Source organism: Trachinotus anak, unplaced genomic scaffold (assembly GCF_046630095.1).
Source record: "Trachinotus anak isolate AG129_WGS33_773 ecotype Australia unplaced genomic scaffold, CSIRO_AGI_Tana_v1 ptg000014l, whole genome shotgun sequence".
Taxonomy (NCBI): domain Eukaryota; kingdom Metazoa; phylum Chordata; class Actinopteri; order Carangiformes; family Carangidae; genus Trachinotus; species Trachinotus anak.
The window spans coordinates 8,116,228-8,141,493 of NW_027273865.1; the positions used below are offsets into that span (position 1 = coordinate 8,116,228).

The following is a 25,266-nucleotide window of genomic DNA, read 5'->3' on the forward strand; positions in this document are numbered from 1 at the left end:
GTGATTCCCATTTTCCTCCTCCTGTCTGCTTCTTTTAATTCAGTGTTCATGTTCAGATTTAAGATTTAGAAATGATCTGATCAGTCAAATAGAGAAGTCCATGAATCAGGGTAAGATACGAGTCTGCTCCTTCAAAGTAAGGGCATCAGCAGAGCAACTCTATTCCGTCTCAGCACCATATCCTTGATGCAGAGCTTTGTGGTCTTTCGCCTTTATCTTGTGAGGACCAGTATTCGAGTCAGTCTCGAGAAAATAGTTTCATAAATAATAAACCACAAATTTTGGAATTGTAATTAATGATTACAATGATCAGAATACATGGAAAATCTAGTAAAAATATTAGTGCTTCAATTTAGTTATGATCGTGTTACAACTAGTTTCGTAACTCCAATGAAATAACAATGTAATGAAGGTAATTGGACTATTCTGTTGGCAGAGAATGCAAAAACAGCAATTACTTCAGCTTATCAAAATACAAAAAATACATTTAAATGCAGTTAATAATTATTTTATGGATACATAAGCTATGAAAGTTAGCATAAAAGTTTCATTTTGAGACTTGGCTGGAATCCTAAAATGTTCCCACCTCACACATCTCTGCAAGTCCGTGCCCATTGCTCCTCTCTCTTTCTTTCAAACATAGAAACACCTACACACACATACAGACACAAATACAAACACATCCGCTCTACCTCTGTATAAAGTCTCTGACCTGAGAACCTGGATGCACCTACAATCTGAAGGAGCACCAGAGCCTTTGTGGTGGGGGTGGTGATTGACAAGAGTAAGAGGGGGGCAGGCTGGCCTGGGTGTCAGGATGTCCACAGAGCCCAGAGACATAAAGGAGGAGATAGGGCTGTGAGAACCATAGATTATAGTGTCTAAGGCACGTACAGCCCTGCTGCCTCCTGTCAGCTTGAAAATGCTATTGAAACTGATCTTTGCTCTAACAGAAGGTTGGAAATGGAGGGCTACTGTTCAACTCTGCTAATGCAGTGATCTATGATTGGCATCCTGATTTTGACACTTTTCCTCTTGTCACATTATTTTGCAGTGTTTGTAACTGATGCACTAGAATTTCAGCTCCCAAAAACCACAATGAAGCCAGGCATAAAGGGGGAATCACAAGTAGAGCCTCATGAACATGAGAGAAACGTGCTCCCAGATATGAGCATTGAGTCAGAGATATTCGAAAAGAAGTAGAGTTTAAAAAACTGTATGAGGTTGACCAAACGTTACTGTTTTTTTGTAGCTGCTTTGTATTGTACCGTCTACAATTTATGGGAGTGCCACAGGAGTAATTGCTGATCAATGGACTGATTACAACCTTCATTGTACACATCATGAGGTCTCCCGTTTCTGATAATTTCCCTTTTCAGTATATTAACATGTCCCAGGTGTTTACTGTATGACTGAGCATGACTTTCCCCCCAGTTTTTTACATTTACTGCAGACATTCCTTTATCCTTTCTGTGATAATTGGGTTTTGAGCTCCTTCACCATCATTCAGACACTTAATCAGCCGAGGCTTGCAAACACACAAAGTGGCTCGTAATGTCTTAAAAGGTTTTTAGTTTTTCCCCCCTTTAGTTCTGCAATTGCATTCTTTCTCTGGGTGTTGCTTTGAGGCAGAAGAGCATTGATTAGCTGCCCAGCTCTGTCGGTCTCAAACGTGTCAGAGCACATTTCTGCATTTATGCCTTTGTCTCACATCATAAAATTGCTTTGCAGGGATGATATGTGCAGAGCTGCAGGGAATGTTGAGTAAAACTACACAAACCAATGAATCACTTCAGAGAGGGGCTTTGAGTTATAAGTAGGAAACAACTGTATTTATTATGATATCAATACATTTTTCTATATACACACAGTAATAAAAATGCAGTCTTAGTAGCACAATGAGTTGTTTACAAGTATGACTTCTTTCTCTCTTCAGGCATACTGTCTTTCCCCTTGATTGCTCGAGCAAATTTGGACTTTCTTTGTGAAAAAATGATTACTTATGTTATGCTGACAAATTAATTTACATATGAATAAAATAAAAAAAAAAAAAAAAAACATTGCTTTGTAATCCATTACCAGTGAACAATCTTTTTGACCACACAAGACCTTTTTAAAAAGAAGCTGATGTGCAAATTCTCTACGATACAGAATGTGCACGTGAAATGTTAAGAATGAATATAATGCTGAATGTTCTTTGAATGACAATACTGAAGAGCAAAAAGGATAAAAACAAAAAAACAAAAAAAAAAACAACAACAAAAAAATGGTTTCACAGTAAATAAAAATACATGAAACAGCAAATGCAAATTCAAGTAAAACAGGATTATGTTAAGTTAAAACAAATTACAATCCCCAAGCCTCTGTGACATGGGGGGGAGGCTATTACATAATTCCACTATTAAATGTAACAAGAGATCAAACAAAATATTTTCCAGGCTAAAAAGATAGCTTTAAGTCTGTAAAACAAGAGATCAAAATCATATATTATACATAACCAGGAAATCTGCTCCCAAAACATGTCAGTGTATATTCATATGAAAATGTACAAGTACAGTAAATGATGCAAGACAATACTGTCCTTTGCAATTATTTATTCTATTTCTTTAAGGACAAATAATATACAGCCCTTAACTATGATAATATCTCTGAGTCACACAGACAAAACAAATATCAATGTTCTTACAATACCCAAATTTGGCAACAGCAGGCAGGACTATAGATTGCTGCCCAAATGTGCAAACCATGCCACTCAAAGCAGTTGATTAGATTCCGTGATTGTACCATCAGTTCATCTCTCAAAGCTTACGCTCGACTTATATGTAACAGCATTTGATTTGGGATAGAGCTCCCTCATTCTGGTTTCCTGTATTGCTCCAATGATGCTCTTACCTGTACAAAAAGCAGTCAGCAAAAGTAAGGTAAGGGAGGATATATCTTCTACTAGCTGTGTGATATACGTCAATGCCCATGCATTGTTGGTGAAGACTGATGTCTGATCTTTATGGAGCTCATGTAAAGCTGATAAAACATTTGCTGTCTGCCTGTCCTCTTCGGCTTTTTACGTGCCACAGTCTGGGGATGAACCTGATTGCTCCCTTCGTACCCAAATCTCATCCCGCTCCTTTAGCTTTTCATCCTCCGCGTTGTCGTCGCTCACAGCGCTCAGCTTCTCCGTGTCGACCAGCTTCATGTCATGGGTCTCGCTGGCTGTTGGGGACTTAAGGCTCTTGCATTCTTCTGTTTCCTCCAAGGACAAAGCCATGACAGTGGCCTCTAGGTCGGCCTCAGGGGATGGCGCTCTGGGTGTCTGAGAGAACTCGTCATCGTCGTCACTCAGGATGTCTGTCTCCTTCACCTCTTCCTGGTCCTCGTATTCCTCTAGGTCGAACTGTTCTTCCACCCAGCGGTCTGTGTCACCTGCTACCTCGGACTGCTGCTGCAGCTGCTGATCTGGTTTTTCCTCCAGCTGCAGCCGATTTGAGTCGGGCTCTTGAGGTGAAACGAGGTCTTGTTCGGGTTCGCCATCAAAAACTATGTCGGTGTCAATCGTGAAACGGTTGCGCACAAGCTTCCGCCTGCCTAGAGTCCTGGTTGGGGCGGATGCTGCAAAAACAACAAAAAAAAAAAAACAGAAGATCAAAAACATATATAATAGAAAGGACCAATACTTTCAGAACATTAATTTGGATTTTGGTAATATAACTTTAGTATTATTCATTTTTTTAGGACTAGAGGAATAAAAACCTTATTCACTGATGACCAGCTTGTCACTCTGTAGATAATAGAATTTAACGAAGTACTGAACTGAGTTGAGTATTACAATATTCTACCTACAATGCAAAATACAAAAATAAGTGTTGTGAAAAATGACTTGGAGAGGAACTATCAATAGAAGTCAAAAGCATGAAATGAAGTTCAAGGGAAACTCCAAAGAATATTCTCCTGTTTGTTACCTTTCCAAAAATGTATTACCTGTTATTTGTTTGAGTGCAGACATGTCTCTACATGTTAATTAAATGTATAATTTTGGCTGAAACCGGATATGAAAAACTCAGATTTTTCCCTTCTTTCAGTTCACACTACAACAAAGCTTCCTAACTGTGTCAGGTAAGAAGGAAGAAACTCAAAATTGGGACACTTGGAGCTGTAGGGTGAATGCAGCCACAGACTGGCATTTACCTGCTCTATTTATGGCGGGACGGGCTCCCTTCAGGGCACAGAGGCGCTTTCCTCCAAAGGGCACATATTGCTGGTTGAGGGGTAAACTCTCTGTTTTTAAGAGCTGTCTGCGGTGCTTTTCCCTCAAGATGGAATGGACTGTCTTCAGAAAGTCTTTTCTATTTTCTGGAGAGCTGTGGGAGATAGAAGGGCGCATTATCAGTTTGTCACTCTGTAGATACCAGCACACAGGGCTTTCAGAGGCATAAAAGCACACAGGACTTTGAGAGGCACAAAAGCTTCAATCTGGAGTGGAATTCAGCCTCCATTAGTAGAGATCCTCACCTACAGCACAGCTGAAATGCCCTCTCTGGCCTTCCCTCCGACTCCGACTTTGTGTGGACAATCTCACACACAGCAGAGCCTTCGCCATCTAAGGGAACAAGTCACATGTGATCCCATGCACAGAGCACGCTGAAAAGATTTTCTGAAACAATTCCTGGATTTGGGATAATAGAAAATCAGTGTTTCAATACAGTATTTGACTTATTGACTTACCTGTATTTGCCAAGGATCTGACTTGAAGGGCATCAGTCGGGATCATGTGACGGAATCGGAAAGGGTCTTTTTCATCTGAAGACACAGAGACTCGGTGGGAGCCACCCTATAATAAAGGAATATATATATCATATTTATTTCCCCTATGAAACTCTGCTTGTGAAATTAAATGCACCCACGTATAATCAGCTTTAGGGATGCTTTTACATGTGACCCAATGGGCTGTAAATTTACAATGCTGTGATAAAAATTGGTTACATTTTAAATGGACTTAGATGCTGGTGATGGCTTGTGTGAAAAGATTACCATTTTCTTTTTCTGCTTGGACCCGTCCTTGCATACAAAGACCACAGCCGTTTTGAAGACTAAAAAAAAACAAACACATAAGTCATAACTGAAAGCATTACAAAAGTAGACAAAAGTAAACGGTAGTATTTAGTATAGGAGAACAACGGACATGAAAATACTTAAAGCCATACTTGTTTCATAATAACGGAAGAAAATCATGACAAACCAAATGTAGCCATCTGGGGCTCTTTCTTCCATTTTCCTAAGGAGGCAGGAGGGTTGATCCAAGTTACGCTGGTGTGGAGTAGCAGGTCACCCATGGACAGATCAGCAACCTGGCAAAAGCAACAAAACACCCGCTGTCACTCCACATGTGTGCTTTAGTTGAGAGCGCTGAGCCGTGCCACTTTTGTCCAACGTACCTCTTTCTTTTCGCCGGTCTGCTCGGTGATGAGCAGATCGAACACTGCTCCAAACTCCTCGTGGATCTTCTGCATCTCATTGATGTGACTGGCGACTTTGTTCATGGCTTTCATGGCAACTGCAAACAACGTGGTTAGAGTTGAATTGTTGTGACTGTAAGCATTCGCCCAGGTTCTCCCCTGTCAAAAGGATTTCATCTCCTCGGTCAGCCATGTGAGTGGGTCTTACCATCCAGGTGGTAGTGCTCCTCACTGTCTGGGTCTGTGAGCGAGTAGAGCTCCTTCAGCAGCAGGGGATACTTCAGCACCCTCTGGATGGGTTTGATTAGGTAAGACTCCAGGGTGGAAGAGTGCTGCTGCTTGGGGTTGCGCTCATCCAGGAAGGCCTTGAAAGCAGGGTCCGTTTTGGCTGGAATGACCAATAAAGAACACTTAGTGCCACTCGTCCACATGTCTTATCTAATTTTTTTCCCCCCATTTGTTCCTTTCATAGCTGATGTGTGTGCATGCACACATGATTCCACTCTTTAGGAGCTTACTCCAGTAGTTTTGGTTATGTAATTCATAATAATGAAAGCTTGTACTTATTTGAAACTGGCTTAATTATTACTCAGGTTACCGTGGTGTAAACACATTGATCTTGTGCAAACAGTCAGTCGGTATTTATATTTCACTTTGTCGTGCATTAGAAATGATCTATAGCCGAGACAGTTTCATACTTTTTTATAGACGAGTCGTTTTATCTAAGAGCAGCCAACCACAAGTAGGCAGGAATAATCTGTTTACTGCTTTCAAAACAGCTTTACCCAAGTAACACCTCATCAGACTCATTGTGGCCAATAACTAGTTGAGTCATTGAATGTAAATGCAGCAAACAAAGCCATCCACTTGAGTGTTAAAGGGAGTGGGTGTACTAGCTTGAGAACAAGCTGTTCAACACTGCTCATTATTTTTTTATTTTTTAAATATATATATATATATATATATATATATATATAACAACATTCAATGTTGCAGGGCTGTTTTTGCCCTGGGAGCCACCAGCTTGAAAGTATGCAGAGGTCAAATGGACAACTGTCTGGCTGACAACTACACAGAGCAGATTTATGGAGCCTTGCAGGATATGGCAGATGGTTGATGGATAAATACATGCTCTCCTTTGAGCCAAGAAGAAATGTCAACCCAAGAGCACATTCACTCACCCTTTACGAGGACCTTGGGGACTTTGGTGTGGCTGGCGCAGAAAGCACTGTAGATTTTAAAACGGTCTGCATAGTACAGGAAAGAGCCTCCCAAGGAGAAGAGGATTTTCTGTGAAAAAGGGAAAAGAAGTTACCCAACCAGTAGTTAAAAAGAGCTCATGGGTGTTTTTCAATGCTTGTTGCCAGTCACGTCTTTTGGTGTATGCTTCAGAAACAGGGAGAGAATACCTTAAACTGATCCACTCTCTCCAGCTTCTCCAGATCTGGAACCAGTCTGGTTCCATCCTCCAGGGTCTTGAGAAACTCAACTTGGAACTCCACCATTTCTGGCAAGTTCCCAAACAGTACATCCAGCTAGAGGAGCAGAGCATTTGAGCAAAGTCAAAATAACAACAGTGTTAAGAAAAATGTCTCTTTGTGTGGTGCATCCAATACTAGTCCCCTGCTATAGTTAGAGAACCTGGAAATGTTCAAAACATATTACAACCAAACGAATCTCATTATCGCAAGTGGATGTAAAACATGCACTTGCAAACCTCCCCCTCTCGCTCTCGCTCTCATCATCCACCGCTGTTGTCCTCGTACATAGCTACTCTTCATATGATTATGTAACCCACTTTTCTTAGAATATATCAACAGTTCTGGCATTTAAAAACCAACTACCCCTCACAGGCTCGTGGGGAAAATTAGACATACCTCATCCTGAGTGAGAAAGGTCTCTTTCTGCAGTGGGGTTAAATATCTCCCAATGAGGCAATTGAGATCCTGCAAGACAAGAGTGCATTATGTGAGATTCAAGGTTGCCCATGTCATTTTGTGGAATACACACGTGAAAAACATGCAGGTTTACACGAGGCTTGAATATTCCTCGCAACAAAACAGTGATTTAAGGTACTGAGATGAGCCTGAGGTGTCCCTCCAAGATCAAAGACAGAGGAGCCGGTGGATGCCTTTCTGTGTGCACTTTAAAGGGAAGGGAGCCATATGGAAACCCAATTAAATAAATGACTGTGGTAACAGATACCTTAGCTGAACTGTAGAAAGCCCATGCGATTAAGTAGCAGCGCTTTCAAAAAGTTGAGTAACAGACCATTTAACTAAAAGAAGGATGGCTGGTGGTCTAACAAAACAATGCACTGCAATTTACATGTCATTTTTTGGTATTTTCAATTTAATAATAATAATAATAAAAAAACTCAATTAACTTCCTAACTTCTTTTTAATGATCATAAAGGAGATTTGTCCATCTTGTGAATATTTTTTTAGAAGATAACATAGAACATAGAATAGACAAAATCATGAGCATCATATGGAAAAGGACTAATTCTGAAGTATATAATACCACAAACATAAGTAACATGAGATGCTTAATAAAGCCCCAAAGAGGAAAAATCATTGGTGCCCAAATTGGTTAAAAAAATAAAATAAAAAATACAAAAAAATACAACAACATATGCCAAAAACAAACTGCATCTCAACTCACCAGCAAGGAAGTGACATAGGTATGTAGTTTACAGTATTTGGCAAATATGGCTAAGTAGCACTTACTTAATATGACCAACCTTTGTGATATTGATTTACCCAAAGAGTTAAAGTCATTCTCCTTTTAGTATTTCAATAATTTTTTCTATCCCTACATTACCTTAGCATTTGAACTGCAAGTGACACTACTGCAAATTGCACACACAGACACATAAAATGCAGCCACATGTCTCGAGGTAAGTGGAACAAACAGCCCAAGTCCACCAAAAATCCACCATCAATCATGCCCATTTCCTGATTTCTGTAATAAGTACATATGTGCCCCCTGTAATGAGGTATAACATTTTAGATAGCCTGGACATTATCCCATTATACGCCTTCCATAACCCAGTTATTGCACTGAGCCACATCTATAATCAGGCAGAAAAAGATTAGGCAATATCTAGGCAAGGGCACAGCTGTGTCCCCTTAGGTCTCCTGGGACACAGAGATAAATATGGATTGGACATGTGGAATAGGTAATGCGTAGGGCTAACACAACCCGAGGCAGACGGATACACAGATCGATGGACAGAAGGAACACACGCACACTAACAAAGACCATCTGCCTCTTACAAGTAAGATGAGTGATACTGACTTTGACATAGGTTCGTTCAGTCTCCACGAGCTCACAGATGACTTTGCGGAGCTTGTCGGCATCGGAGAGCTGCCGGGGAGTTGCAGGAGGTGGGAAGGGTGAATCCGGACTAGGCGAAGAGGACACACACTCCGAGGGATTCATGTCATGGAGACTGCGACAGAAAGCAGCGACCTGCTCTGTACTCTGCAAAAAAAAGGAAAGGAAAAAATTGATTAAATTACATAACTCCGACTTGAAGTCATTATATCCAAATATTGATCATTCAGTGCAGAAGCAGCACCCCGAATATTAACTCGCAGCTGTCACTTTCCACCAGCTGATGTGCACAGGTTCATGACTGTGCAGAGAGTGAGCCTAGAAAGAGGCAGAGAGGCAGCTCAAATCATTTGCACTAATTTGGTCTATTTTCAGTCTGTCATAACAATGACTCTCCGCCTCGCTCTCCTTCACTCATATCCCCGTTTTCCCTGGTGTTTTCCTCCTACTGACAGATCAGTGGTGTAATGATTCATCTCTTTCACAGAATCAAAATATACACACAACCCTGTCTGTCCACATACAGTATGGGTTGCCGTGGAGACTGGCCCTGATGTGCATTAGACTATCATTTTGGATTAAAATAGACCCCACTCAGCACCAGCCTGCATGGCTGAACTAGTACAGTCTACTTTGTTTGCAACAGACTACAGCCTCAACACCCATAACAACAAGAGGGTATTTTGGCTTTTTACAAACACAGAGGAGAAAGCACAAACTGTTTTGACACCCATTACAACTTTATTTTGTTTGATGATAAAGCTTTTAATAGATTTTTTTTTATTCAACAGTAGATGATACATAAAAATTAATTGAGAGAGTCACTGGGAATAAACAGTTATGGCCGAACAACAGGAACCACTAGCAGGTACTGACACCACTGAGGGCATAATAGAGAGCTGAGAGGTCTGTGGTTGGTAATATAAGGATTTTTATAGGCCAGACAGAAGCAATTTATCCTGTCACACCTACAGGCTCCTCTGGGAGAGAATAATAATATAGCCTCCACGCAGCTGGAGAGGATTGAACATTATGATTCTTAGATTAAAAATATAATCTTAATTAAGATCAGATCTCCTGGTCTATCAGTCTACACAACTGAGGACATCAAAACAACTTGGCGTTTTTCATATTAGAAATGAAGTGAAGTGCAAATGCAAAACTGAATAGCTCATTTCACTGTGATATACAGACAGACACACACACACACACACACACACACACACACACACACACACACACACACATTCAAAATTTCCGATTAAGTAGATGATAGGTAGAAACAACCATAGCCTTGATGTCCTGTTTTCCACCCTTCACTAAAAAAAGGACGAGAAAAAAGAAATGCAAAAGTACAGCACGAAGGAAGAACACTGTGCTATCAAATGACAGTCACACATTTTCTCATGCAGATTTGAAAATGACAATGGTTAGCGGCATTGTTACCCAATCAGACAGACACATTCATATGTGAGGCACGACAGCCCTTTTGTCCCTTTGTGAAAATGTTCCCAAAAATAATCAGGCAGCTCCCAGATCAACAGATGAACTGTGAGGTGCTTTAATGTCTGTACATGTGATGTTGCAAATGCAATTTACACCAATGCACTGGTGTTAATTTTCTAATTTTTTAAGTCTGTAATGAAAGCAGCTTCGTGAAACCTCCTTAATGTTGTTTGTCCTGATTAAGTCAAGTTAGAATAAACACAGGATGTGCATATGGGTAATCGTTATTTCTACAACCATTTTATTCTATCTGTGATGCACTTTTTTATGATACACTCCTATGAATGCACTGAACTGAGGAGGCTCTCCTAATTTCGTTGTATACTGGTTATACAATGACAATTAAGGCTATTCTATTCCATTTGGATGAAGAGAGTGGCCTGGTAAAGGTCAATAACGGAAACTCCCCTTTGTTAATAAATTCATAAGCAGCATCATGTGTGGGTTCCAGTAGCATGAGAGAACCTGTCAAAGGTAGATCAACTGGGATCTGCCTCATTAGCATCCATAAAGAAATATGTCAGACATCAACAGCTTTCCTGTGACTGTATTCATTTCTGCAGTATTCTACTCATGTGGTGAGATACTGTATATTCAACCAAAAATAGTTCAATTGTAGTATGAAAGCAAAGAAGTGAGAAAACCAAGGACACACTCAGCAGCATCACACATCGAGTTTGCAACCCATATGAAAAAGAAGTAATGCAAAGAGAAAAGGGGAAGAAAAAAAAAAAAAAATCAGCCCATTTAATCAACTGAGCTCATCCAGATTTACAGAGCCTGGTAAGACACTCACAGTACAGTCATAGTCTTCACGAGGCTAATTAACACCATGGCAGCTTTTGGTTGCATGGACAGTGATGACATGGCTGAGAGAGGAGAAAGAACAGGGAAGAGGGCGGGGGGATCAAAGCCTTCAATATCACATGAAAAGAACAATATGTAGATAAGAGAGGCTGGGAGATGAGCGCTTCCCCTAGCAAATGAAATATAGATTAAAACCAGTTTCAAAGCATGAAAGCACTGATGATGGTGTAGGAAGGAGACTGCACGTCTGCTCTCTGAAACTATGATAAGCCTGAGATCACAGCTCGGGGTGCCAAGAGAGAAAACTCTGCATGCAACAGTCACGGTCAGGCCGGTTTGTCCAAAGACACGTACAGTCCAAGTCATCTGGGGTCAGAGCTGCAGAGAACTCGGCGCCTACATGCAGCGTTTTATTTTGGCATCCTGTGGAACACTCCAGCGATTATGGGGCAACTCTGCGACACAACGGTGACTCACAGCTTCCTGTTGTCTGTCTGTAGCAGCCAAGAGGAGGTGTGTAAGAAACGCAGAGAAGGAAAGGGTGTTTTACTCTCAGGGGAATAAAACAACAGCAGCAGCAGCAGCAGCAGCAGCAGCTCACCACCTATCACAGCAGCAGCAAGAACTAACCAGGTAAAGAAAAAGTGACACAAGGCAAGAATCTCACCAGATGGAGCATGTCATAGATGGAGTCTGAGGAGCGCTTGCTGTGCTTGCTCCACTTCAGCACGGACATAGCCGGGCGCAGGTGGACAGTCGGCGTTTGTTCAAGTGCTAGAGGGGAAGAGACTCCAGGCTTTGGAAAGAGTCAAGTCTACACTGCGCCTCTCCAACACATTTCTCAGCCCTCTTGTCTTTCTTCCATTTAAAAAAAAAAAAAAAAAAAAAGAAGGTGCTGTGTTGCTTGTGATGAAGGATGAGTGAAGCTGCTCTGCCTCCTCCTCTCCGCCCACCAGCACTTACAGCCTTCCAACTCCCCTTCTTTTCGCCCTGCTGTAGTTCTGTCACTGATACTCTGCTGTTTTCTCTGTCTCCCTCCCTCTCTCTCTCTCTCTCTCTCTCTCTCTCTCTCTTCTTTACAGCCTGGGTAAACTCAGGCACACAGCGAGAGAGCGATTTGGCCAACTCCGGCAGCATTGTAAATGAGTCTTGAGAGCAAAGGAGCAGGAGGGAAGGAGTCTCCACCTCAAGGTTGCGGTGGAGCAGGATTGGCTGCGTGAGCCACACCGCAGTAGAATATAAATGCAGAATTTCAGGAATGGGGGGAGATTGATGGGGAGAGGGGAGCTGCAACTGAACAGGCTGCATAGGAGGATGAACGCAGGAGCAACTGGCGTGGGAGGCTTTGCAGGAAGGAAATGGAGAGCAGGAAATGTTGAGGAGTGCCAAAATGTATTTAATAGCCAGTAAATCAAATAGGGTATGTGCTCCGGTGATGCCCTTGTTCTGATCAATAAAGGAAGAAAAATCAGGGAAAATACAAACGCAGAGACATTTAGATCACGATCACTACCTCTATCTCTGAGTGCAAACACAACACCGAGACAGAGGGCACAAATTTGTACATACAGAGAGTGAATAGCAAAGTACAGTAATAACTGAGTGTTAGTCAGATCACAAAATATCTTGCAACTGCACTGCATTGCTTGAGTCTACAGCCGGTGGAGCAACTGGTGGCATTGCCTCTTCAATGTGAAGTTCTCACTGTGGTTGGTTGAAGTCCAGATGGTGAGCCTGGGAAGAGGCACTTGCTCTGAATGTTTGGCACTGAAGCTTCACGACTAAACAATGACCAGCGAAATAAATCCCAGAACAAAGGGGCCCAGAAGCGGAGGAATGAAGGCTATGATGCAAATTGTTGTTTTGTTTTTCCCTACCATGTCGATGACGTAGCGGTAGCCTATGAATTTTTTTTGCCCTTTAGTGCAGTGACAGAGAGAGGTTTGTCTCTGTTCCAAATCGCAAAATGAAAATAAAATTTTCAGGGGTTATTCCGGTTTATTAATAAATAACAATGACTCACTGACCACCGAAAAGCAACTACATTGTTATTTTTGGAAACAAAACTCCCAGCTTTTTTGGTATTGCTGCAAGTTGTCACTGACTGTGGGAACATTTGTTGCAACAAAAGGTTCTAGGGATAAACGGTCATCATAGTGTACACAATGGGGACAGCCCAAAAGCGGATCAATTGGCAAACATTTGTGTCATTTTGTTCTGTTAGTGAGCTGCTGGTGCGAGTCCAGACATCATTGCCACATTTCAGACACAAAGTCTTAAAGCTTCACTCATCCTTGCACTTTGATGAATCAGTGTAAGAGCTTGCAGACATTCTCAAATACTTTCAGTGCTACACAAACACCAAGCCTGTAACTTCATGTTTTATCTTCAAACATCTTGCCCCCAAAGAGAAAGGAGTTGAAAAGGACAAAAGGCGCAATTTAATAGGACAAAACCACCACCACCTAAAACCACTGCTATACTGGAGTACTACATATCCACAGTATTATTATTATTATCATCATCAATCATTACACAGCTAATTAACTAAACCTGGCGCAAGATTTGATTCATCATGTCTAATTAAATAGCAGAAGTTAAATGGTGGAATTTAAGAGAGAATAGGTAAAAGAGCACTAATGTGACCAGACCACAATCTGAAGAGCGAGTGTGACGACTGAGAACCTCACACTGATCCTTGGATTTCTTCCAACAACAAGCCCTTCACTCCAGCTGGTATGGTGAAGAATAGAGTAATTAAAGTGTTTTGATAAGAGATGAACTAACATACAAGACGCCGCCATCCTTTCATCCTGCGTTTCATGAGCACGAGCCCAGTTGTCCTTCAAATACCACTGAATTACTCTCATTTCACTCTGAAGCTCTTGTTTTACACAGCAGAAGAAGAATTAGTCATCCTGTGAGCCAAAGCACTTCAATAGTAAAATGTAGGTCTTTGATTTTTTTTTTTTTTTCCCTCCATACTCGCTTGTCTTACCAGTCTTGCTCTGTGCTGTCATTTGTAATTTGTGTCTGTCTATTCATTTAGAGTTTAAATGAAAGCATCTCCATTCGTAGCGTGATCCTAATCACCACACATAATCAAGCAATTAGAATGCAAGCTTAATCAAAGAGCCACCCATCACTTAGCTGTTACGTTCATGTGAATACTTCATCTTCCCCCGAGTCTCGAAAGCATAGGATACGCTTCGTTCGGCAATCTAGGTGTGTATTAATATTTAGGCGCTTTTTGATTTCATTATGGCAGAGGAACTTGGTTGAAACAGGTGTTTGTCATAAAAAAAAAAAAAAAAAAGAAACTTAACGTAGAGTTTGTCTGGAGAAGCATGGGGTTAACACCTGGGTAGAATAAGCATGGACATCTCCCGAACAAGATAAACTGAGCCAGTAACAGATGGTGCTTCAAAGTGTGGTGAAGCAAACTGTTCTTCAGTGCTATTTTCATAATAACAGAGTTTGTGGGGGAGGGGTGGGGGGGGGGGGGAGTGGAGGACAAGAACAGGGAACAAGCCAGCGAGGAGCCAGCACATCATATGAAAGATGTGCTGTCAGATGCTTTCAGTAATGATATTAAATCAGACTCCACAGATGAATAATGAAACGGCACTCTTACCTTTCTGCACTCATCAAACTCACTAAAGATCTCGGAGTCTTCGTCCAGGCTGTCCCCCGAGCTCTCCAGCAACAGTCCCACCCCGTCGTCCAGGATCTCCTCTGCAACAAAGCAAACAGTCAGGCATGAGCATCATTTTCCTTTCAGCGAGATCAATATGTTTTTGCAAGCGCTGTATGAAGTACATAAGAAATACTGCCCACGCCTTGTCATTTGAGACCTTTGTGTAAAACCTGCTGACTTTAGGAGTCTAATCCACAAAATGAGGCTGCAACCCGCAGCTGAGAACCGCCTGTCCCCCCTAATTAAGACCCCGAAGATTCACCATGTTTGCATAAGTGACACAGGTGTCTCTAAGGACACTGGCAAGAAGTCGCTTCTTCTCAGAAGCAAAGAAAAACCAGAGGTTGAGATCTGTCTAATTTTGCCTTTCTGGTCCATTTAGCATCCTTTGGTATGAAGTGATCACAGGTGCATAATCACTGTGCGTTGGTAATCATGACCTTACAACTGGCAGCTGAGGGTGTTAATACAATGTGCATGATTTCTGTGAAATGGCATTTTGATGTTAAACTCTGCTGTGAATGTGTGAAGTTTTAAATGAGTGGGCGAGAGAAAACATTAAGATGGACGTCTGTATCTGGCGTTCAGACTCACCTTGACTCTGGGAGAAGATGTCAGTGTAGAGATCTTCCTCTGCGTCTGAGCGGCGCGGGGGCACGTAGCACAGCTGGCGGCGGTCCACAGAAGGCAGGGTGTTGACGGTCAAAGCCAGCGATGCTTGAGAGAACGCTGCCTTCATGTCAGAGAAGTTGAGACTGTGGGAGTCTTTTCCGTTCAGCTGAAGTATTTCATCCCCTGCGTTTAGACCTGCAGAATGAGAACACCGTCAGCTTTGATTCTGTCACGCCTCCAAGCACACGATAAACATTCTCTATTTACCCATATACATATGAGATGGTGATAACAATCCATCTCATTTTCAGCGGCGAATAACCGACCATGAAACTCCTGATTGAGATGATGAGATGACATATTGTATGAAACCAAAACAAACAATTTAAGTATGGAGATCATTCATATTTTCTTTGCCTTTCAGACCCACATGCATGACCCATTATCTGTGCCCCATGTCGGCCACTGGGCAGCATCACAGCAAGTGCTCTGCCTGCACTGTGATCAACTCCAGCATATTCTGACCTCACTCAACCCTTGAGTCTAACTTTGCAGCATGGATACCAATGGGAAAAAGCTGTGGTGTGGTGTCCTACTCAGCATCAACCCCTCACAAAGGCCAGTGAGAGGCAGTGTGGTTATGATTATAGTAATCAATGCCCTTGAGAACTGCTGTGTTCTCTGAAGCCTTCCCTGCCTATTGAATAAACACTCGCTAATGCATTTCTAAAGAGAAACTGTAAAAAACGTCTTCTGACCTCGAGAGAAAAATGCTCCATTTTGAAAACGTATGTAAAAAGAGCGGAAAATATGGCCAATGCTCCCCAGATTATTTTTGCTCTAGCAGTAACTCATCAGGGTAGAGAGACAGACTGTGCGTCTTTGAAGGGAGTTCATTTGATGGAAATGAAGGGTAATGAACCTTTGGCGAAGGCTAATCCACCCGCCTTCACATCAGTGATGTAGAGCTGCTGTACTCCGTCCTCCTCCACCACTGAAATGGAGAAACCTGGAGGAGGGGAAGGAGAGGCAGAGAGGCGAGAAGAGAAGGAGAGGGGGAGAGAGAAGAAGGGTTCTTATATAAAACACATCAGGGGGATTTGTGTAGTACAAGTTTGTAAAAAAAAAAAAGGTTGTGTATAGGTCAAAGTAAAGCAATTATTACACCCAAAAAAGAATCCCATACGGAATATTTGACACTGACTTCATTACAGCATCTTAACTGAAAACAAAAATCCCATCATCAGTTGTAATAATCATCAGGAAGATAGAAATGGTTCCTACCGTAACCGATCATGCAGGACTCATCTCTGTCAAACTGGACTACTTTTGTGATTTTGGAGCAGAGCTCGATTTCTTTGTAAAGCTGTGAAGAACAAAAAGAAGTTATATAAATCCTGAAAACACAACCTACTTTATTCATATTCTGGTGGGTGGGTTATTGACAGCACGGAAAGAGCACGTTAATTTTCTGTATTCTTATACAAAGCAGCTCTAGCAGGGCCTGTATGCAGGAGGTCCATGTCATTATAATATGATGTAAATGCAAAAGTCACTACGGATATTTTTATTAAGGCTTTTCATGAATAGATTATGTTTTGGTGCATGGAGCAGGCGGGTTTGCCAGAGAAAACATGAAATCAAGAGGACAGAAGTATAAAACCTATTAATAATTCACAACAATGCTCTCATGTCTGTATTTTCCTGCATATTGAGTTTCTTCGCACATTCCAGTGCAATCACTGGCATTTCTTTAAATCTGTTTCTTGACCTTTAGAATCTTAAACAGCCCAGGGAAGAAGGAGGAACAACATCATGCGGGAGCAGGAAGTCACATACCAAGTCGCACACATCCTCCTCTGGTTTGGGAATGTAGAATTGCACTTGGTTTTCGATGAGGAATTTGAGTCGCAGGTAGTGCTTGGTGGGATCCAGCTGGTGAGCCTGTGGGCAAAGGGACAAACAGAGGATTTTTACCCAGCATCACAGCACTGAGATATCTGATTCTTCCATAACAATGTCAGACATGTTTTTCCTCACCTTCCCGACTCTGCAAAATTGTTATTTATCTAGTTAAAGGTGCATCTTTATGCCTTTTGTCATGCATTCATCACTGGAGTGCAACCTGAACTGTAGGTCAGGGCAGGTCATTTGAGTGTGGGCGCCGTTACCTTGCAGATGGTTTCCAGAACGCACAGCGCCGACTCTCCTGGTTGGATGATGGTAAGCACCGGCTGGTCATTTGGCAGACACACCCAGGAGGGGGTGAGGTGGTCAGGGACCCAGATGTCGCTCTCGGTGCTGGGCCGTGGAAGGCTTTTCACAGTTCCCTCCTCACCTTTCTGTGAACAGAGACATTAGGAGACTTATTCAGGCCGGTACTTCAGAGAAGATTCATTTTTCATGCGTAAACATGTTTTACTGCAAATTTAGATTTAATTAAAATGACTGATAATTACACTACTAATCACTTGCCAAACAACACTCTGTCACCCGTGCTTTCCATCTTAATACACCCACAGAGCAGTTGCAATACTTTTTTCAATGACCACAGTACATCACTGTAAATTTGCTTAGAAGGAATGAAAGAAAAATTACAACTTCTATTGCGCCTGAGCAGCTGTTGCAGCAGCTGCAACTCTGCTCTGCTGCTTACTCGGGATACACGCAGAGAGCTAATATTGTCATTGACATTAATGTTGCTAAAGATTTAGTTGATTAAGTTCCCACTCATGCTCGGTCTACACCCCACTGTCAAACCTATGCAAACACAGAATGAACGACTCCTCCTTACTCTGTGTTCCTTGGCAGGATCAACATATATGCCATCGACGGGCTTTTTTACTGGCTCTTCACCATCAGCAAAGACCTGCAGCGACAAAAACAAGATCATAAGTGGTCATAATTCAAGCAGTTGTGGAGGATAAGCGCTTGAGGAAAAGGGCAAAAAGAGCAAAGCTTTGAAACTTAAAAATAAATCTGTATGAGACCTGGAAAAACTCGACACAGACCTGGTTGATGGTGGGATGGGCTTTTGTCTTTTTCTTTGAGGTAGTGTCCAGACCCCAGAGGGAGGAGAACCTGCTCTTGCGCTTGCTGCAGGAGCGAGACATGGCCTGTGTTCGCCGCCTCACTCCGGTCTCTGTGCGAGCTGCCACCTGCAAAAACATGACAGCTCGGTCAGGCCTCAAACACAGCAAACGAGACCGACAACAATCTGTTCGACCTCATGTCACATTTTGCAAACATGTGGTAACCATTACTGATTTTATGTACACAGCATATTAACAACATTAGGGCCCGACATAGTTTTTTTTAAATGGTCCCATTTAACCTAACTGACAAAGAAAAGATTTTTTTTAAGTGACACAAGAACAAGAAAATTATGTTCAAAATGTTATTAGCACATATGACTGAGGTTTGGTAAAATATTCATGACCAGTTTTCCATGAGCTGAACTAACCAACATGTCCGTAACTAACCAATCTGGTTGAATAAAATGAGCAGAAGAGGTCCCACGGGCTTTACTTTGATAAATACTTTATATACGAATATAGAGCTGTCTTGTCTATTTCACTCATGAGCACTGGACTCATACTGATTTTTTTACACAACCTGGCATTTCTAGGCTACTCATCTGTGAGGACGCAAAAGTAAAAGGTCTTTAAAAATGCGCTGAAGCAGACATTAAAAGCAGCTCTGTGCATGTCGGAGCAAGTATGCTCTAATCCTAACCCAGGCACTCATTCTGTCATTTTTTGTTCTGTCAACTTTTCTCAGCCGTTTTTGGACATAACGCTGATTCGCGTATTCTTGGAAGTGGAGATGAGCAAATTAGAGAGGAATAAAAATGGAGGAAAGATAAAATAAAAGTAGGTGTGAAAAGTGTCTTTTGGTAGACATCCCACCCTGCCATCTCGCAGCTCAAACACCCACTTGCTCTGCGGCACTGCGTTGGTGGTGAGGGAAAGAAAAAGAGTACCTCACTGAACTGCATACCGGTCTATAAAAATCAAATAGACGTTTTCCTGCACTACCAGTACTTTTATCAGTGGAGTGCGTAACCCTCGCGCAGCAGTGGGAGGCCAGAACTGAACCAAAGCCTCCCAAACATGTGCCCTGCTCCAAAATAGCAGTCATTGTGGGGAAAAAGTGGTTTGACACAACACATTTTAGTTTCTGGAATCAATTGCCCTGCACGAAGAGTCACTAGGTGTACTCAATGATGCCAGTGTGTATTTTGAAGGAGATGTAGTAGCTTGCTCAGCTTACAGTTAAAAGGAACCTTTATATAAAGGACAACATAGTGTTGAGAGGGATCATTCTACAACTGAAAGGTTACAGGCTTAATCCCTGCAACAGTTTGTGTTGCTGAAGTGTACTTGACCAAGATATTGATCCCTCAAATACTCACCGATACTCACATGTGAGTATTTGAATACTCACATTTATGAAGGCTCCAGCAAATTGCATACAAATGTAAAATGTAAATACATAAAATGAAAAAGCATCATGACATTGATTCATAAAACCAGATTAAATAAAGACATTAAATAAACATGAGGTGATATTTACCAGTGCGTGGAAGGAAGAGACAGAGAATATACCCAGTCGGCCCATTGCTAGCTTGGTGGGGCGAGAGGCAAAGGCCAGGAGGCGTTTGGGGTTGGGCAGCTCTCCTCCCTGCAGGCTGGCCAGGTAGCACCTGAAGCGGAATAGATCCATGTGAAACTGCTCCAGGTTCTGCTCCCACAGGAAGATCTGCAGAGTGAGAGGGACACAGGAACACATCCAATTAATTGTTCATCAAGGCTCTTGATTGTCAACTTCAGACCAAGATGGAGAAGCTCCCTCCCCCAGAAGCTCTGTTACCAGTTCACTCAAAGTTTTGCCAATCTGTGCTCTCCGTGCCTAATGGTTTGATGTTTACTGGGGCAGTAGAGCAGGACATTGTGATTATTCACTGGAGCGTCCCCCCCCCCTAGTCACGGTCCTGCTCTGATGTTTTCGAAGAGGCGGCCAGCGCCATGGCGGAGGGCTCTGTATCACTGCCAAGTAGCCCAGAGACGAGAAAGAGACAATACTGCACATTCCACTGGCAGATAGAGGCTGGGAGTGTTTCAGCTTTCTAAGAAGCAGGCCTATAACCATTCAGCTCTGCACAATGTGAAACCTGACACTGCCAAACAGAAGCAGGCACTACCTAACTGACCAAACAAAGGCCGGTTGATCTCTCTTCTCTGTAAACAGACCGATTAAAGTCAATATGAGCTTTGCAATTAATTTAGAGAATAAGAATGAAAAGCAGTATGATGGTTGATAGGTGCATCGAGCAGATGATACCTCCAAGATCAGTTATCTAATCGCCTCGTGCCTCCCTCTGCGTCTTACCTCAGCTCCTATTTCTTGCATTAGAACAACTAGGGGATACTGACATTGAAATACCTACTTATTGTGCGATACTTGAATAGGGTCTGAAAATAATTCTCGTTATTGTCACTATAGCCATGGACCAGGAAGAGTGAAAGACATCCTGCTACAGCAGTTTGCTTCTTAAGTGAAGCTGAAGTTAATCCTGGAGCAGACCTCCTACTCCTAAGACTCCTAACAAAAGCAGCAGCAGGTTGACGGCAAGGGCTCTTGTGTTGATGTGATACTCCACGAATTTATCTGCTACTTCACTAAAATCAGAGACTGACACAGCCTGTCCTTGACCTTTTTATCATTCTTCTTTGTGGCTTGCTCAGTCAAAGTTTTTAATAGGTAAATAGGTTGGTTTGCACTAAAAACTGGGAAAAACTGCTGTGGAGAAAAATGGTCCCAACACCAGCTGTACTTTCATACTAAACTAATGTGAATGTGTTCTGGCTTTTTCATGTTTTGAGGGAGCTGCTCGGACCATTTTGTTTCTATATTATATTTTACATCAGACTTTGAAGTCATCCACATATATAAAATGTTCTGGACAAATATAGTTTGCTGCCCTGAACTTTTGAATTTATGTTCTTTTATTATGCTGAATTGGGAACAGAAAGAGGAAGTGTGAATTTAGCCAGCAATGAGATTGCAGATACATATACATTAAAAAACATGTTTAATATGTTTCTCTGAGGTGATTTTCTAAGTGTGCTTGCTATTTCCCCTCTTCCTCAGAGAACCCATCAAATTTGCAGACTCTTCCAATCACTTTAATACTTCTCAAAACCCCACACAATCACCTGACATGTGACACCTCAGTGAGAGACAAGCTGAAGTGAGAAAGGACAATAAAACCCGCCTGATCCAGGATCGTCTTCCTCTTCTTGGTGTCGGTGACGGCAGACAGTTGCATGTCTCCCATCTTCTTCATCTTCTCGTCCATGTCGATCTTCTGCTCCAGTTTCTTGATCTCGGCGCGAAGCAGCCGCACCGTGTCCTCCCTGTGGTGCTGGCGGGCAACAGCGGTGGCACATGCTGAGTGGATGGCTGTGATCCAGTTCTCCAGCTCTGTCTGGCTGCAGGTCTGCACAGGGGACAACAAGACAACGAAAAGGTCAGAGGTTAAACACCTGCACATCAGCTCCTTGACATTCAAAATAAAAAGCTCTTTGTTCGCTTGCCCTGTGTGGATTCACCGCTAATTATAGCAAATCAGAATTTCAGAGAGCATGAAAGGAGAGGAAACAGAGCACATATAGGTCAAGGTAATGTTTGCCCACAGGGGAAATTTCACTTACTTAGAAATCAGATGACATTTAAGCTGTAATTCTCTTTACCTGGAACAGAAAAGCATCTCCCAGGGAGTTGCTAAGACAGAACACAAAGTCCTTTTTGGGATGCTCCGGTACAGCCTGGACAATACTGTTCTCTACCCAAATGGCATGTTTGGGAATACTGTTGTTGTCGATCCCCGAACGGCCATCAGTCTCATAGAAGAACAGAGTGCAACCTGGAAAAACCCAAACAATACATTTATTTCTTGACAACACAGACACTTGCTGGAGACACTTGCTGGAGAGAATAACTCTGATATTTATTTTTTTTCTTTAAGCCAGAAGCTGAAGCAATTTAATTCTGCTCTCCAGTGGCCAACATAAAGAAGTGCAGCATGGCTGACTTGTCAGAAAAGGGGCCGTCATGATCATAAGAGAACTGATTTGATTTCAAGCATAGTCAGGTGGCATAAAATGTGATGATGGGCTCTATATCATGCTTGAATTAAAGCTTGGTTTACTGAGCCTAGTTGAAGTAGATGACATTTTAAGTATTTCTGCATAAGCTACTGTGTGTCAGCAAAACCAAACTAAACTGTACTGACACTGAGAATATGGAATAAAGTGTAAATGCTATGGACACATTAAGGGGATAACAAACCTTTCAGGGAAACCCAGTAGCTCTTCCACTTGCGCCTTGTGGCTGACTCCACTTTCTTGTTCTTCTTATGTACGAGGAAGTTCTTGACAGCGAGCCGGCCAGCTTTGCGCACCATCCCCTGGGCGACACTGAGCAGCGGGTCAGACTGGTAGGCGGAGCTCATGGTGCTCTGCTCATCACTTAAGGCCGACCCTGCCTCCTCCAGGCTCTCAGTCTGGCAGGAGCTCATCTCCAGTTCCTGACGAAAGTTCTCGTACACACCCTGGACGCACTCGCTGGCCCCGCCACCGCTGCTGCTGCCGCTGTCGCTGCCGGCGAACATGCCCCTACCGTGCGCCGAGCACACGGAGAAGGAGGCCGACATGGTCTTGTAGCGTCTGGACTGGTGCTCTGCCTCCACCGTCACCCCGTCGATGCCACTGTCCTCGTACTCGCTGCCCTCCCCGGCTGTGACATCCTGCGTCGCGGCAGAAGCACAAGACAGGTGAGACGGCATGGCAGCCACGTTTCCTTCATCACTAACAAGGCAGCCATACAACAACAGCTCCTACCCTGACTGACAACTGAGCTGTCTATCTCCGTGGCTCTATCCTGTATCTACTGAGATGGAGCCATTCCTGTGGAGCAAACATGTTGCAGAAACTGACTACAGAGGCCCAACCAGAGTCCACGGGTCGCTCAATCCTGAGGCTCTCCTCAAAATTAATTACTCACAGCAAAGCGTCTAGTGCTGTGCGAGTACAGCCTGCCCTCCCTGTGGCACCGCGGGGTCTGCCCTCTCCTACCCACATGGCCAAAGGATCCTGGGAGATGAAGGGGGTTACACCGAGCTCAGTATCTCCATCTGGTCACATGACCCAATCATGCGCTCCAGAGCTCCATTCACCAGGGCTGACGGTACCCCGCAGTGACAGGGCCACCATACACGTTTTACTGTTACACTCTTCCACAGGCCTCCCCCCCATTATCATAACAAAAGACTGAGGCATTTCAAACGGGGAGTGACTTTAAGCTCCGCTCCCCCTCCCCCCCCCCCCATCATCACAGTCTCCTCTCCTGAGAAAAACAACAGTTTCATCAGGAAACAACACATCGCTCCCCTGACACAAGATTTCTTTTTACACTTAATCTGTTCCAGCAGCTTATTATCTTGGAATTGAATGCAGCAGAGGAAACGCTCACATACAAAGGGAGGGGAGAAAAAAAAATGAATGAGGGGTGCTGTCTTATTGGTGATGCCACCAGACTGCATTAAGATTCTGCACAGCTTTTCATACTCTGTTTAACGTGCACAAAAGAGCCATGACACAGCCTCAGCAGTTCAGGACCCTGACTACTTTCACTGATGTTAGAGGGTATCAAATAGATTTGTTGTTGACATACTGATGGATGGAGAAAATGATTTGTTCCATTTTCTGTGAACTGCGCCACATTTGAATTTGTCCTAAACTAGTTGTGTAAGTGATCAGCACAATGTGAAAATGCTCTTCATCTTACCTGTATAGTCTGCGCCCTCCTGCCCTGCATGCTGGCACACATGGCGGCTTGGTGGCTGCTCAGGCCCTCGGACAGGCAGTGGGAACGCCGGCAGGGAAGGGTAAATGCACCGTAAGTGTTCCCATCCTCCTCTGACGGGGAGAGCATCTTATCGTCCTCGCCCTCCCTGATAGCCCTGTTGGCATCGTGCCACTTGGCATAGCGGCCATGGGGTTGCCTGCGGGCAGGGTTTTTCTGACTGTACAGCTCATCCAGGGAGTTTGCCCTGTCAGTGGACTCTGTGGGGCTGCACTGCAGTTGGCCTTCGCAGTCAGTCAAGTCTTGTTCGTTGGCAGCGTCTATAATTTCCTCTGTACTGGTCAGGTGCTCCTGGCTGAGGTCTGACAGGGAGAACTCCAGGCTGTCATCTCGCCACATGTCTGCAGACTTAGACCTCTTCTTCTTGAAGCTGACTGTCTCCTTGGTCCCATCCCGGGTTTTCTGGAGGTACGTCACCTCGCCCGTGTACGCGTCTTCGTCCTGCACCTCCTCTGCAGTGGGGCCAGGAAGAGTTATGTGCATTGTATTCATGTGCACTGAGGGATTGGCCAGGTCGTTGTGAAAGGACACAGGCCGCAGATTCATGGCCACACGATCCACCCAAATGGGGCTTCCAAAGTCTGGGAGGATATTTGTCTCATTGAAGGGTTCCAGGCCATTGTCAGCCAGGGATTGTGGGATACTGGGGGTGCTACTTGAGCGCGTGCTCGTCTCAGAGTTCCTGTGCTCTATTTTCCCTGATGAAGCATGTCGAGAGCGTCTGGACTGCTTGTTGGAGATCCGAAGAGACCGAGACATGTGCTTACGTGACAAATAGCCACGCTCGTTTCCATAGAGGCCATGGTCCCCATTCTGGCTCTCGACATTTCCCATGATTCAGAGGCTGAACAGAAGAGGACATACAGCTTGAATTAACACCAAAAAAAGAATATTAAACCAATCCAGGAACATCATGAATCATTTACA

General features: G+C 43.2%; 1 protein-coding gene across 5 annotated transcripts in view; it reads right to left on the reverse strand.

The window, feature by feature from the left end:
• Positions 1 to 2,133: 2,133 nt before the first annotated feature.
• The window catches only part of LOC139631948 (rho guanine nucleotide exchange factor TIAM1-like), a 45,619-nt gene continuing 22,486 nt past the window's right edge, over positions 2,134 to 25,266 (reverse strand). For 4 of the 5 annotated variants that reach the window (XM_071496631.1, XM_071496634.1, XM_071496632.1 and 1 more), the window contains exons 3-27: positions 24,262 to 25,183; positions 22,765 to 23,221; positions 22,167 to 22,339; positions 21,689 to 21,913; positions 19,987 to 20,172; positions 18,423 to 18,569; positions 18,206 to 18,280; positions 17,583 to 17,753; positions 17,251 to 17,355; positions 16,696 to 16,777; positions 16,334 to 16,420; positions 15,394 to 15,606; positions 14,737 to 14,837; positions 8,751 to 8,936; positions 7,328 to 7,396; positions 6,860 to 6,985; positions 6,632 to 6,740; positions 5,659 to 5,838; positions 5,430 to 5,548; positions 5,234 to 5,342; positions 5,026 to 5,084; positions 4,720 to 4,825; positions 4,507 to 4,594; positions 4,183 to 4,355; positions 2,134 to 3,606 (exon numbers count right to left, since the gene is read on the reverse strand). In XM_071496631.1, the coding sequence (XP_071352732.1) occupies positions 3,062 to 3,606; positions 4,183 to 4,355; positions 4,507 to 4,594; positions 4,720 to 4,825; positions 5,026 to 5,084; positions 5,234 to 5,342; positions 5,430 to 5,548; positions 5,659 to 5,838; positions 6,632 to 6,740; positions 6,860 to 6,985; positions 7,328 to 7,396; positions 8,751 to 8,936; positions 14,737 to 14,837; positions 15,394 to 15,606; positions 16,334 to 16,420; positions 16,696 to 16,777; positions 17,251 to 17,355; positions 17,583 to 17,753; positions 18,206 to 18,280; positions 18,423 to 18,569; positions 19,987 to 20,172; positions 21,689 to 21,913; positions 22,167 to 22,339; positions 22,765 to 23,221; positions 24,262 to 25,173 (4,803 nt within the window). In that variant the 5' untranslated portion in view covers positions 25,174 to 25,183 and the 3' untranslated portion in view covers positions 2,134 to 3,061. Of the gene's footprint in view, positions 3,607 to 4,182; positions 4,356 to 4,506; positions 4,595 to 4,719; positions 4,826 to 5,025; positions 5,085 to 5,233; positions 5,343 to 5,429; positions 5,549 to 5,658; positions 5,839 to 6,631; positions 6,741 to 6,859; positions 6,986 to 7,327; positions 7,397 to 8,750; positions 8,937 to 11,769; positions 12,898 to 14,736; positions 14,838 to 15,393; positions 15,607 to 16,333; positions 16,421 to 16,695; positions 16,778 to 17,250; positions 17,356 to 17,582; positions 17,754 to 18,205; positions 18,281 to 18,422; positions 18,570 to 19,986; positions 20,173 to 21,688; positions 21,914 to 22,166; positions 22,340 to 22,764; positions 23,222 to 24,261; positions 25,184 to 25,266 lie in introns of those variants that run through there. The other variant, XM_071496635.1, reaches the window with a different exon arrangement.